This window comes from Cnephaeus nilssonii (assembly GCF_951640355.1).
Source record: "Cnephaeus nilssonii genome assembly, chromosome: 2".
Lineage (NCBI taxonomy): Eukaryota > Metazoa > Chordata > Mammalia > Chiroptera > Vespertilionidae > Cnephaeus > Cnephaeus nilssonii.
Window position 1 is genome coordinate 30,018,776 of NC_137073.1, and position 14,974 is coordinate 30,033,749.

The 14,974-nt window shown below is 48.6% G+C and overlaps 1 protein-coding gene across 4 annotated transcripts in view; it reads right to left on the reverse strand.

Moving 5' to 3' along the window:
- AUTS2 (activator of transcription and developmental regulator AUTS2) overlaps positions 1-14,974 on the reverse strand; it is a 1,102,591-nt gene that overhangs the window by 24,035 nt on the left and 1,063,582 nt on the right. The window contains exons 7-10 of one of the 4 annotated variants that reach the window (XM_079796033.1): positions 5,178-5,646; positions 3,726-3,976; positions 2,443-2,663; positions 530-574 (exon numbers count right to left, since the gene is read on the reverse strand). In XM_079796033.1, the coding sequence (XP_079652159.1) occupies positions 530-574; positions 2,443-2,663; positions 3,726-3,976; positions 5,178-5,646 (986 nt within the window). Of the gene's footprint in view, positions 1-529; positions 575-2,421; positions 2,664-3,725; positions 3,980-5,177; positions 5,647-14,974 lie in introns of all 4 variants that reach the window. The other 3 variants (XM_079796031.1, XM_079796032.1, XM_079796030.1) reach the window with 3 other exon arrangements.

Genomic DNA, 14,974 nt, shown 5'->3' on the forward strand with positions numbered 1-14,974 from the left:
TCATTTTTAAGGCCTTCATTTACATATCTTTGTTTTCAGTTGTAACAAGCGCGGGAGGACAAGAGCAGCAGGTGCTCTGCGTGCAGTCCAAACACCTGCCTGGTGAAGAGCCCGAGTCAGAAAGATAAGAGGCTTTCTATTCGGAGGGAAGAATTCCAGTCGAATTCCAGGAATTCTGTGGTTGATGACATTTCAACTGCTGACCGAAACCCTGAAAGTACAACCAGTCAACTGCACCCCCCCCCCCCCCCCCCCCCCCGCTCTGCGGGACCGATGCCCGGCTTCCAGGGAAGTCCAACTTGGCTTCCAAGTCTTAGGTTTACTTATGATCTTTTGATTCCAAAGATGATACTGCATCTTTACCCAAAAGCAAATGTCACAAAAGCAAGCATCCAAAAGTGACGAGGAGCAATGGGAATTCTTGCGAAGATGATTAAGGAAAGCTGCTAGTCATTCATGGGTCTGAGGCGAGAGCACGAAAAATGGAAAAGCAGTTACACTGAACGCATAGCATGGTAATAGGACTCACACTGTGCCGGTAGAATGGGTCAACTTTTGTAGGGTATTTGTCAAACTGTAAAGGGATCAAAGCAAAAGCTAGTTACTTAGAGAATCTACATTTCTGTTCACTGCTTCGCTCCGGTCATTAGGCTGCCATCAGACCCCACGACCTCATTGTACACGAAACCATACGAGCTCCTGAGTCACTCTGACAAGAAACCAACGGAAGTGGGAAAACAAAGTGAAAACCCACACAGTGGTTAGGTCCCGGCCGCACTATTGTCTCTTCTACTCAGTACTCAGGGACTGGCCCAGACCAAGCATCTAACCTGGAGAAAGAGGCAGCTACTCAGGCAAATCGGAGAGAAGGCAGCATTTGACCTAATTTATCCAGAGAATCCCTCCATTTTCACCTTCACTTTGGCAGAAGAATTGTCCATTCAGCTGTCTTCTGAAATGCATTACGCCCAACACAGAGCACTTTGGGCTAGGTCGTATAAGCTTTTTCTTGAGCAGAAAAGAGTGTGCCATTGTTTCCTCTAAATAATGCTGTCGCCTGGGTGCTGTAACTCCCCGCTGTCCGATTTAATGTATTCATGAAACACCTCACTCAGGCGGCGGCATAAACGCTTTCCCAGCCTAACAAGCCCTTGAAGATATAACTGTTGAAAAGTCTAGTGCCTCCAGAAAAAAGAAAAAGACACAGGATTTGGTCCCAAGACCTCATCTCTAATCTTCTAAATAAAATCTATAAAATAAACTTCAAAATACATATTAAAAAAATAAGTTGAAAAGGAAAATGGGGGAGAGCACAGGAAAAGAGGCAACAAAATTTGGTGAAGGGAATGCCTCTTAATATCATGGAATTGAGCCCGGCTGATGTGGCTCAGTGGTTGAGAGTCGACCTGTGAACCAGGAGGTCACAGTTCAATACCCAGTCAGGGCACATGCCCAGGTTTCGGACTTGATCCGAAGAAGGGGATGTGCAGGAGGCAGCAGATCAATGATTCTCTCTCATTGGTGTTTCTATCTCTTTCTCCCTTCTCCCTTCCTCTCTGAAATCAATAAAAATATTTAAAAATATACTTATTTAAAAAAAAATAATGAATTGAATCTCTTCTCACAATGCCTATATTAACTGCCTTAAAATCTAGTATTTAATTTGATATTAACAAAAATTAAGCAAACCACTCTAATACTCACTGTTGTGGACAAGGCTCTGTTCCAGGAGACTTAGCACCCTAATACAGCATTAGTCACTATGGATCCTAAGTTACCAAAAAGTCCGAGCTGGTTCTCCCAGCATGCATTGGACCCCAGTCAAGACTAAGACCACGGTCATGGCCAGCGATACTTCTTACGGGGGCTGGGCTCTGTCCCTGCAGGGTGCATGGCTACCTGACCCCTTGCCGACAGAGCACAATAGCAGACCGGCACCATCTTATAGAATACAAGAAATTAAAAACCTCCAGCATCTGAAAGGGCAGGGTACCCCATGTGTTCCAAGTCTCCTGACAGCCCCCAGCCCCCCAGCCCTCCCCTTCCTGCCCCTGGCACTCTCTGAGCATTGATTTGTTAGTATGGGTGCAAAGCCCTGACAGAGAGATTTGTGTATCTGCTGGTGACCCCCAGCATGTTCAAGAAAACAAAGTTGCCCAGTAAGTCAACTGCCAACATTGGCCGCGACCGTTCCGAGGGCACTTAGGATAAAACGCACCCACATGCCGGATAGAACTCTGGGGAAGTTCCTCCTTCGGGCCCAGGTCAGTGCCGCTGCAGCAGGCACTGCCCCTTCCTTCCAGCCCAGACGGACAAGGCCCAAGGAGCCCCCAGCCGCTGTCACTCCCCCTCCGATCCCGTCCCGGCCGCCCGCTCCAACCCCACCGCCTGCATAAGGAGCCGTGCTCTACTTATCCTCACATTTCTGCCTGGGGTACGCACCATGGGAGGTGCTGGCGTCGGCATGATGGCGGTGGGCGGGATGGCGTGGGGGAACGGCGTGAAGGTGTGCTGGTGCGTGTGCTGGTGCGTGTGCTGGTGCTGGTGCTGGTGCTGGTGGAACTCGGTGCGCAGGTAGGGCGGCGGGCCCAGGGAGGCCCCGCGGTCAGCACTCTGCGAGGCCAAGAAGCGCGTGTTCAGTTCCTGCCGCAGGATGTCTTGCTCTGGAAGAGAAGGGGACGGGGAGAATGGCACCTTTCCTTGCGACAGTCATCCCCTCCAGAACAGGACATCCTGTGCCTGAGCAAGGAGGGACCAGGGAGGAGGCACGGGAACGGGGCCCCCGGGGTGCAGCCGGGGCCTCAGATGGAGGCTGACGCTCACAGGGCCCGGCCACAGTGCCATCGTCCTGCTGTCTCGCGCTCGGCGTTGAAGGTCCGGCCTGTCACTGTGGTGTACTGACAGACTCCAGGCCAATGTCCCAGGTCAGCTTTCAGCTCTGTGGCTGCCAGCCGAGTGGCCCTGGGCGTGGCTCACCACCCTTCTGTGCCTCAGCTTCCTCACCTATCGGGTGGGACACTCCTGCCTACCTCAGGGGTTTATTTCGAGGGTTAAAGGAATTAACATTGTACTAGTAAGTGCTTAAGAACAGTGACTGGCGTGCTAATTAATAACCACCAGCTGTTTACACGGCAGCGCTCACGTAAATCTGTGTGACGACTCTCTGTATCAGGTCTAACATAGCTACTGTGGACCCGAAATGGGGTGGTCCCGATTAACGAACACAGGTGGGGAGAAAAGGACCCAATATCTAATGCTAGGCCTGTCCTTAAAATTCTGGGATGCACTGTTACAACAAGTGCACCGCCCACCCCGGAGCCAGAAGGCCCTGTCCACCTGGAAGAAACCCCTTAAACCAGGTGCAGTCCAAGAGCCGGAATGGAGCAGACACAGGCCTGGGAAGCCTGGGTCACTGTGGGAGCGGGCGACAGGGCACAGGATCCGCGTCTCACTTTAACAGTGGTGACCAAAACTCATGGCTCCAAACACAGCGGCTCCCTCTGGCGGGTCCCGTTTGCCGGGCCTGCGCCAGGTGGGTGTGGGTGCTAGTCCATGTTTACGCTGAGTCTCAGCACACAAAGGATTGATTACAAGATGGCACCCAACAAAACCGAAAATCTTAAATACACAGAACCCAGCGATCCAGAGACAATGGAGACAGTGGGTGAGGCCGCCGGTGAGGGAGAGTGGGACTCGGGTGAGCAGGGCCCGGGCCTCCGTCCTACCTGAGTAAGTGCTCCCCGCCGGGTGTCCGGGGACCTGCAGACTCCCTGATGTCAATGGTGGTGGAGGAGGCAGAGCAGTGGGAGGGGCAAACATATTGGGGTGATGGGAGTGTGCGGGGGGCTGGAGGGTGGGCGTGAAGCTGTGCAGTGGGCTATGGTTGGGCAGGGAGAGGGGGAACGGGGAGGCGGAGGGGTGGTGGGAGATGTGAGGAGGGGCCGGCTGAGTCTTTGCTGGAGTGCTGCTTCTGCTACTGCTGTTGGAGACCAAAAAAGAGAGAAAGAGGCAAGCAATTAATTTTCTTTAATAAAAAAATCCTGTCTCCCTGCTCAGAGCCATTCAACGCCTTTCTCTTGCTCCTCCTCAGAGACCCTGCCCTGTGCGACGAGCAGCCCCTCCTGAGCTCGCGCCTCCCCTGCACCTGCCGCCACCCGCAGACACAGCGACTGTCTGGACAGTGATTCAGCCCCAAACCCGACCGCTCCCCCCTCAGTGGCCAGGCTCTCATCTCTGTCCCTAGAGACCCACGCCTTCCCACCCTGTACCAGCCACGCTTCCTATAAAGCAACAGCTAACAAAGGGAGTGGGAGCGAGGACTTGCATTCACCCTGTCTGACCTCAGAAATGAAGTCGCACAGAGAAGAGGTGAGCCAGGGAGCTCGGGTTCCCTGTCACCTCTACTTTCTGGAGGCCACGGAGATGGCCTTGGGCAGAGGTGGGCCTGGCCCACTGGGAAGCTACAGCCCCCCAGCCTGGCTGTTTCCTCACCCGTCGCCGATAGGGGAAAGCAAGCCCTGAACGCCAGGGCCAGGGCCAGACCGTTGCGGGAAAGCAGTAGCAAAGACACCAAGCCCATGAGGCGTGAGGTGCTGGAGTTACAACCCCTGGGCAACACGTCCCGCCTCCCTGTCCTCCGCAGCTCTCCTCTGGGCTGGCTTGTCAGCTCTCCTTTGCCATTTGGCCGAACAAGACAGAAGAGGGCCTGGGTCTCTCTAAGGAACCTCTTAGTGGACACCCAGCTTGTTTCTTCTCCAACTGCCTGACCCACCTCAAACCAGACTACCCCTCAGTCCCATCCTCCCTGCCTCCGTGAGAGCAGCTCCTTTCAACCTCCTCCCTCCTCAGAGGCCCTTCTGAGACTGAACCCTCAGGGGTCTCTGCTGGGCCTCACGTTTCCACTCCCGCCTCACCCTCGGGGCTCCAGGCATGGCACCCTCAGCTCTGCTTCTTCAGCATCCTCCTCCGTCCTGCCTTCTCCCTCAGGAGCCTGTAGACTTTTCACTACCCAACCCAACCTGTCCTCTCCCAGGAGACCAAGTCTCACCTCACTGTCCCTTTCTGTCTCTACTTCGGAGAGAACACAGAGACAATGTTTCCACAAGGAAGTCCTGTCTCCCCGGGAACCTCCCATAGGAGATGCAAAGGTCAGGCAGAAGCAGAGCAGGCCGGCTCACCTTAAGCTGTTGAGGCTCAGGCTGCTGCTGTTGTAGGCCGACAGGGGCTGGGGGAGGCTCTGGGAGGCGGGGTGGGCCTGCACGGGGGGCAGGCTCTGGTGCAGCAGCTGGGGGGACTGCAGCCGGGGTGGCCTCTGCACGGGAGGCTTGGGAGCCGGCGGAAGCTGGGCCTCGGGGGGCGCCTGCGGTGGCTGTGTGCTCGGACGCGGGGGCTGAGGCGGGGCCTCCGGGCGCTGCACGGAGTCAGGGTCCTGAGAGGGAGCTCTGGGCTGGGGCTCCGCCTGGGGCTGGGGCGGCGGCTGCGGCGCCTGCGGGCAGGGGTCCTTAAGCACCACGGGCTCAAAGATGGGCTCTTTGCCACAGTCCTGGCTCTTCTCCTGGCTTCTCTCTAGACCAGATATCTTGGGGACGATCGGCCCTGCATCCTGGCTGTCGTGTTCGGGAAGTGTGCCAACACCCAACTCCGAATCTGCAGGGGAGAGCAAAGACAGAGGGCAGGCCGTGAGTGACAGTGGGTGTGGAACAGGAGGGGAAGCAGCTCCAAGACCAGAGCGAGCTGTCCCCGCCCAGCCAAGTCCGAGCTTCCTGTCTGGGCTCCACCACCTGCAGACATGAGGAGGATGGGGGGCAGCTTTTGCCATCCCCCCCCAAGTCTGAAAATCAATGTTTTCCTTAATCTTGACAAAGCCTTTTATGAAGCAAAATTAAGAACAATAGCCGACAAGTTCATTTTTCTGTTTAAAAAACAGATACAGTTTTTTGGATATACTAAAGGTAAGTGTTTCCAATAGCAAATGCAGCAAAGCACATGTTATTCAACAACAGCGAGTACAGCAAAGGTTATTTAACCGCACACAGATGTTTCTTCTTGGCCTTGCCTCCCTCCCCACTTTCCACTTTGACAGATGGGGCGCCTTGACTTTTAGTGAAATAACTTTTTGTTGAGCAAGTGCTAGCCTTCCGGTCAAGCATCAAGCCTCCTAATGCTTATCAGCTGATCCCGACAACGTCTGAGACCAAAGTGCAAGCATGAACTTAAATCAAAGTTACTGGCAGCTACACATGCTGGAGCATTTGAAGGATCCCCCGACCCTCCCTGACCACACCAGGAGTACTCGCCACGTGACGACACCGGGACTAAGCCTCGATGCAACATTTAAGTAAAATTCTACAACCGTGAAAGGAATTTGGAAAACAGATGCTCCTGTACAAATCTGAAAGGCATGTGTTCCTCCAAGGGTCAAAAGGTCTAGGCCACATCTAGTGTGGGGGCTAATTACCCCATAAGTCAAAGTCCATAAAATTCTCTAACAGAATGAGAGACAAACACGGCATTAAATATTTTTAAATGGCCCTATTTATGAGTGAGTGCTTTTGTATACATCTGGAGGAAAAAGGATCTCTCCCACATTTTTGTGCAAAAATACCCAGTCTTTTATTACTGCACCACTTACAAGTGGGAATAGGCCCCGAAGTCCTCTGCAGTGAGGGTGTGCCCAGGCATCCCTACGTGAACTGCTGCGGGCACAACGTTCTCGTCCCATCTCACCGTATCCAGCGTGAAGAACACACAGTGTCCTCCCTGCCCGGTTAACCTCTGGTGATGTATTCGTGTGTCCGCCCTTCTCATCTTACTTCCCGGAATCTGCTTCAAAGCAATCATTATTTCCAATGTTCCTTTGGTAAAAGAGATCTAACCTATATAACACGCACAAAGGCCGACCAAACGGGGTTTACGAACAAAGCGCACCTCTGGCTACCATGAACACGGCCATCTTCCAGGCCCCCGGGCCACGCGGGGCGCTCACAGGGACACAACGCATGGGCTGCAGGTGCGGAAGGAACAGGCACCCAGGAAGGGCCCGAGCGAAGTCACTCAGACCTCTGACCTCTGCTCAGAGGTATCTCCATCGGGTGCTGTCTTGAGAGTCTTTCCAGGAAGACTTTTGCTTATAATAAGCTGACACTCTGTGAATTCCCAAAACCTTAGTTTCCAACCTGAGGGCTGGGAAGAGGGCATCCAGCTCTCCTTGATGCAGAGAGAAGAAGAGTTCCTCAACCATGAGGACGGCGCTCTGCCCGCAGACCCCCCTACCCAGGCTCTGCTCCCCTCTGTGTGTTTTTTCTATCACTTTCACAAGATATTCCATAGCGAGTAATTATATGAGCTCACTGAAAATCACAGGCTGCACACAACACTGTGGGCTGGCGGTCAGGTCTGGGGCAGACTCCTCACAGCACAAAATAAAAGAGATTTTCCATTTCCTCAACGAGAAGGTCCGTGTGCACAAGCAGGACTCGCCACCCTTTGGCGGCTAATTTAGGATCGTCACGCCTGCTCCAGTGGCAGGGACACATGGCTCTCCTCTTGTACTGCTTCGTTTTCTCTGGGCTGGGATGGCGAAGAATAAAGACAGCCATCTCTTCTATCCCATTAAGTTTACATCCAAATTCATGATCTCCCTCCAAAAACCAATGTCTAGAGTCTAGACAAAGTTTCTCTCTGGCATAAAGGTTCCTTTTCCAGGGGTCGCCACCAGAGGACTATGTTGGTAAGGAAGCACGTTCGAAATACCTAAGTACTTCCTGCATCTAGTGTGCCGGTCCGACCCCCTGGTTCTTGATTTGATGAGCCGCTAGAATTTGGACCATGCGCTCAAACTTGCAGGAGGCCCTGCAGGCTGGGGCTCCCGTCCCGAGGCTCTGAGAAGGCAAATGGGGCTGGCTTTCGCGTCTCCTCTGTTGCCCACGTCCTGGCCCCAACCCAAACACAGGTCAGAGGAGTGGGTGAGCCTGGGAGTCACTGCCACCCCCACAGTCCCCGAGTGCACAGGGAGACCCAATCCTCTCCAGCAAACCCTGCGAGTTTATGAGGCAGTCTGTGATGAATGACAGAAGAAAGAACCTAGAAGGCACCGATTTTGGAACTAGAACAGAATCTGGGAGACCATCCGAGCACTCCTCAAACTTCCCTGTGCACACAAATCGCCTGAAGACCTGATTAAAATGCAGACTCGGATTGGGAGCTCGGGGGCAGGGCTCCAGATCTGCCTTTCTGAGAACTTCCCAGGTGATGCTGATGCGTGGACCGTTCCGTGAGGGGCAAGGCTCTCATCCAACCCTCTCTGACTAGACAGTGAAGAAGCGCAGAGAACTAAGGAACTCGCTTGCTGGAGGCCCCCTGGGGACACTAACTCTGCCACCACCAAGAGCCTTTTCTCTGATTTACTCTAGGCTGCCCCCTAAGAAGCAAAATCCTAAAACAAAGCAGATAATGGTAACTCCAGGATTCATTTAAAATATTTATGTACAACCAGACAGTGTAAAGGATTAGGAAAGTTACAAAGAGCTGCTGGGACGCTGCCCTCCGGCTAAACCTGAAAGCTATCGCCACTCCATCAACGTCCCGGTGCTGCAACCTATGAGCAAGACAGCGACAGGTTTGAGGGCTGGCAGGAACTTTGGGGCTGAAACGGTTTTCTGACTCCCCATTTACACAGGTCTCTGGAGGCACATAGCAGACATATGAGACGTCAAGCGTTTTTGCAGCTAATCGGTAATGCATTTCCTCTTCCTTTCAATTATTCAATAAATGTATCTTCCCAGTTAAGCTTTTCCATCCTGACAGTCAATTTGTCTTACCGCGCTTCTCCAAAATTGGCAAGAATACATTTTATAAAATCATTTTGTATTGCTCTGAATTTGCCAAAAGATGAGATTTGCTGAGGTTGAAAGAAATGAGAATGTGCAAATAGACTAGTCTTATTTAGAAGTTCCATTCATTACATTTTGAGAATCAAAACTTTCTCTTCTTGTGATTATAAAAATAACACATCATGCTAGTAAAAGGCATGCAATTTAAAATCACACTGCATACTATACAGTAGAAAGGGTAAATTTACTGCATGCAAATTATACCTCAATAAGCTTGACTCAAACACAATAGATTTTTTACAAACTTAAGGGTAGATTAGGAAAAAATTTGTTTGGTTTCGATACAGTTCCCTGGGGAAAATGGGCCCTCTGGTACTTTACCAGTAGAATGTCAACCCATACTTTGGAGGGCAATTTGGCAACATTTAGCCCCGCCCCCCCCCCAAAAAAAAAACACCCAGAAAAAAAAAAACTAATAGAGTTCCCTTGGTCTGATGTGTAAGGATTTGGCGTATACTATTAAACACAATGAAACGGCATCATGGTTTGAATTGCAAGTTTGGAAACAATTTAAGTGTAATCATTAGGGGACTGGCTCCATATACATTTGGTACATCCATAGCATGGCAAATACTGCAGCTATAAAAATGAATGAGGAACTCTGTATGATAATGTATAGCATATGCTAGCTTTTAGGGCAAATGAAAGAAAATTAATATATATGTATTCATTTTCACTTTACACATAGAGGAGCTCTATGTGTACACAAGAATACACAAGAAACCAACAGCAGTGTGGAGGCGTGGGGAGAGAGTAAAGTAGACGGACAAGGAACTGGAGGGAGGAGGTAGTGCACTTCACACATACATATATATTTAAATTTTGAATCATGTGATCACATTACCGATTAAAAATTTTATTAAAAAGTTAGTTTTACATTTGAAAACATTCTGAGTAAGACAAAAAGAAAAAGTAAAGCAAACCAGACTGGGAATTTGAACAGTGGTTTGAGTATACACATGGAGAGTATATTTTATCTATACTAATAAAAGCATAATATGCTAATTAGACCGGATGTCCTTCCAGACAAAGCAGGGGCTGTGAGGGAAGTCCGGGTCCCGGGTGCCAGAGGGAAGCTGGTGCTGGCAGCTGGGGAAGGAAGGCCTACTCTTGCACTAATTTCGTGCATCGGGCCTCTAGTATAAAATAAGAAAATATAATGTGCAAGTTTCAATCATTAGAAAATAAAAGGAATTTTATGAAAAATATAAATGACTAAAAACTAACTTAGAAACAAACAAACCTGATCGTAAGAGTAAACTGAAAACTACTCGATAATCAACACCTCAATCAACTTCCAAAAAGGCACCAGGTACATATAGTGTTACTGACAATGTGGGCTGAACCAGCAAGGAACAAATTATTCATGTCATTTATAGTGAAAGCCAACAGCAAACATACAACGAAAGGGAGAATAAAAGTATTATTTATAGAAACTATATAATTAAGCTCTAGTCAGAAAACATACACAATCAGCTAAGAAAAATATTAGAACTAATAAGAGCTCAGTAAGGAATCCAAATAAAGAAAAACCAGAAAAAGACAGTAGCTTTTGTACACTAGCAACAGTGAGTGGTAAAATAAAATTTAAAAAAGGATCCCCTCTACAGTATCAGAAATCATATACTACTTGGGAATGAACAAAAAAAGAAGAAAAAAAAAAGATTCCAGAACTGAATCCTCAAAAATGCTTAGAGAATGTCTATGTTCAAGGGTGTTTCCTGATGCAGAAGAAAAGAGAGACCCGTCGAGGACCTGTAAGTGGAGGCTCTCCCTTTAAATTGGGGGGTGGTCTGGCTGTCACAGTCAGTGACGGCACGGTGGCTCTTGGGAATATGAGATGTACTGCAGTGTGAAGGACAACCCCACACAACATCTCGTTTCGCTTTCTGAAGTCCCACTGGACACTTGTAGAACTGAAGAACCCAGAACCTAAATCTGACTTTGCACATTAACACATTTTGGCGGCACTGTTTTAATACATACTGGATTTTCTGGGAATGCAACTATTGTACATTGTGTCTGTTATATCTTGTTATGAACAACCAAGAATCCATTATTTGGGGAAATTATGACATCAATGGTAAGGCTGATCCTAGTATCTGAATTACCATGACCCATGTTCTTATATGAGTCAGAATTCCATTCTATGTACAGACTCAAGTACCTGGTCATTTCATCATTGTATTTTCATGTTTATAAATAGGCACTTAGGTACTGAAAGTCATTGTCATTATAATTACTTTCTCCTTTACATTTCATAAGGGCTTTATATACATTTTTAAATTATGTGTATAGAAAAGCACGTTAATGATTAGTTCCGGTCACAAAGTAAAGAATCAGAGTGTATTATAAAATATTTCTTATACTAGAGGCCCAGTGCATGAAATTCGTGCACGGGGGTGTGTGTCCCTCAGCCCGGTCTGCACCCTCTCCAATCTGGGACCCCTTGAGGGATGTCCGACTGCCCATTTAGGCCCAATCCCAGTAGGATTGGGCTTAAACGGGCAGTCGGACATCCCTCTCACAATCCAGGACTGCTGGCTCCCAACTGCTCGCCTGCCTGCCTTCCTGATCGCCCCTAACCGCTTCTGCCTGCCAGCCTGATCACCCCCTAACCACTCCCCTGCCAGCCTGATTGATGCCTAACTGCTCTCCTGCCAGCCTGATTGCCCCTAACTGTCCTCCCCTGCAGGCCTGGTCACCCCTAACCACCCTCCCCTGCAGGCCTGGTCCCCCCCAACTGCCCTTTCCTGCAGGCCTGGTCCCCCCCAACTGCCCTCCCTTGCAGGCCTGGTTCCTCCCAACTGCCCTCCCCTGCTGGCCATCTTGTGGTGGCCATCTTATGTCCACACGGGGGCAGCCATCTTGTGTGTTGGAGTGACAGTCAATTTGCATATTACTCTTTTATTAGATAGGATTACAAAGAGGGCATTGGGTGTGGTAGGGTTCCAATTTGATGCATTATGTCCCGATGATGAACTACTGTTTCTAAAAGTCCAATAATTTACTGCAAAAATGAGGCAATCACCTCAAAGATTGTTGAGGAGATTAAATGAAGTCATGTTAAGCACTTTCCACAATGTAATGCACAAAACAGGTAAGTAATCAATGTTCCCCAAAACTATTATAGGAATGTGTTGAATGCCATGGAAAATATTGCATGACCAAGTTACTATTAAGTAATTCTAAAGTGCACCACCATCCGTGTACACAGTCTCAATACTGGCGATTATGTGTGTAAATGTACACGTGGAGGAAGAGAAGAGAGAGCAGGAAGATTTACATCAGAATGTTCACTGGAATCCTGTCACCCAGAAATAACCAGTGACTCTGATGTTTAAATTTTTGCCTTTTTAAGAGTTTCGAATTTTCTATAGAGAATATGTATTATTACTGTAAAAGAAAAAAGGGGATATTTAAAAATGAATCCCTTCATGGATAATATACCTCTACCACCAAAAGAAGTCAAATGAAAAAGTGATTGTTCAAGTCTTTTAAAATATGATAAGGGACAAAACTACAAAGTTTTCCTTTTTTTTTCTATCCCCCTTTCTCCACCTCCACCCCACCTTGGATGGATTTTTATTTTTGTTTAAAAAGCTCCTCATCCAGAGGACAAATATTTGCCTATCAGAAATAGGGTAGGATCTGGTGAGTTATCCTTCCAACTACTCCTTAGCATTCCTAACTAGCTCTACCTGGTGTATCTGGACAGAAAGTAAATAGTGAATATTTTTGGTGGTAGACGAGGAGGGGGGGGGGGGGAAACCTCTCCCAAGGCACATTTCTGAGCTGGCTTTCACACGTCTTTACACTACACTCCATTAAAAAGCCCGAATAGGGCTTCCTCACTATAAAGTCATTACTGCAGCAAATATGCGTGAGCCTTAAAGACATCCAGAAAACCATGTGGGGCCCTGGCCATGAGGCAAGGTATCCTCCATCCATCCACCGTCCATCTGTATTTTTCTGAATGTCTGATCCATATAATCTAGAAAAGGACATCTCCTGTTTTTAGATTATCCTATCTTCTAGTGAACTTCTCCCCTTATCTGTACAAATGACAGAGCCACAAAGACCTCACTACCCAGAAGGAATAAAGATTGCAGCCAAATAAAAACCCAGAGCTCAAATTAAAGAAACATGGGAACATTATAAATATTGAAATGTTCAACAATGAAAAGCCCTAAAACATATGGAAGCATCAAATTTCTTTGAATCAATACCCATTCTTTAAACACTTTTTGTCTATTCTGTTACCTCAAACAAAAAACTTTGTAGCAAAGACTGCATACCTTTTGTTTTGAAACAAAAATTGTGCTACTGAATTAACTTAGCAATATTTTTACCTTTCCCCAAGTTTTAGATTCTACCTCTAAAACTACATTCCAGTGGTGTTTTACAGACTGTCCACCTTCTCTAACATACACTCCTCTTTATTTTCCTCCTCTCTCCTTTTCTCCAAATCGTTAAACGGAGACCAGTTTGTTCCATTAGCAGATTCAAATAAACTGAGGAAAACCCAGTGTTTGTTCAAGGCAAATTAATTTCCAAACACTGCAAGAGTGGGAGATGAGGGGAGTGATGGGTGCTTGGAAGGACTCAAAGAGATTCCATTGTGTACTTGTCATTTTGTGTAAACCTTCATTACCATCTGGGAGGCTAAGCTCTGGGCTGAAGTCTGTATGGCGAACCTCTAAGGGCTCCCGGGCTCCTTAGTAAAAGCAAAATCCTAAATAGGAAAAAACAGCCGTTGCATCTGCCAAGACAGCAGCAGCCCGCTGGGAAAGCGTGTGGAGACCAGCAGATTAGAGGCTGCCGTTATTAGAGAAGCTAGTTTGGTTATTATCTAGTTTACCAGATTAACCCAGGATAGAGGTTAATCTGACAGGGGTTAAAGAAAAATCAACAGACTGTAGTTGAGTGTATTTAAACTTGTTTCAAGTGTATTCCCTGTAAACCTCACACCAAAAAGCATCAATCCTTAAGTGTATGCCCATGTGCCTTCAAGGGGAATATCCACCGTGACTGAGCAGCCTCGAGCCCAACAGAATGGCTCCAGCGTACAGAACAAAGCGCCCTGAAAGGTCAACCTAAGCTTGCAAACATTTCACTTGCAGACTCTAGCAAATAACGGCATTGAGGGACCATGATGATGAAGGACCAAAATTAGAATGAGAGAAACAGGCTGTGATCTATTGGGGATGGAAACGGGGGTACAAGAAAACCCTAAAACAACACACACAAGTGTCAAAGTCATATATAATCCTCGTGTTTCACATTTCATACAAGAAAAGACCGATCCGTGTCACTTCCTATGCCCAGCACTGTGCTAGGTCCTGAGGACACGGAGACGAAGAAGAACCCGCCCCTCCTCCCAGGAGACCGTGAAGAGGTATAGGGCGCAGCACAGAGGAAAAAGACATGGGACCCTAACCTTTGTGTCTGTTCTCTGAAAGGGCCAGAGATAAGGGTAGTAATGAGAGCTGAGGAAGAGCTCTCCTGTATTTCATTGACTGACGCTCCTTTATCTGGAACATGTATGTTCCTGCTGCACTGGCCTGGGGGTCCCGTCTTAGGCCCCACTCAACGGAATCGTGTTCTGGGATGTGTAGACACCCGGCACGAGAACCAAGACACAGAGGAAGAAATCTCCAATCACGCCTGGGAACACTGGAAAAACGCCAAATACCAACGTCAGAGAAAGCCCAAGCGGTCACCTTTTGGCCTCAAAGTCATGCCCCCTTTATTGTTTGCTCGCGGCCTCCTGCCAGCCTCGGTATTTGTCAGTTGGCCTCTCTGACAAGATCGCCCCCTGCCTGGCTCCTGTCCTGGGTGCCTCTCTGCCTCTGTCCACCGACCCACCCCCCTGGGTTGCAGCTTCCTTGGCCTAATCAGCCCTGCGTGGCTGTGGACCATGTGCCCACACGACACTGTGCACACCCCCAAGTACAGACACCTCTAACACCAGTGCACACTCAGTGTCTCACCAGATACTTCTGTGTTTGCACATCAGCACAGAGGGTCCTAACAAGGAAAGGATTGAAAAGGATTGTCAAACAAACGTGCATGTTTGTGCG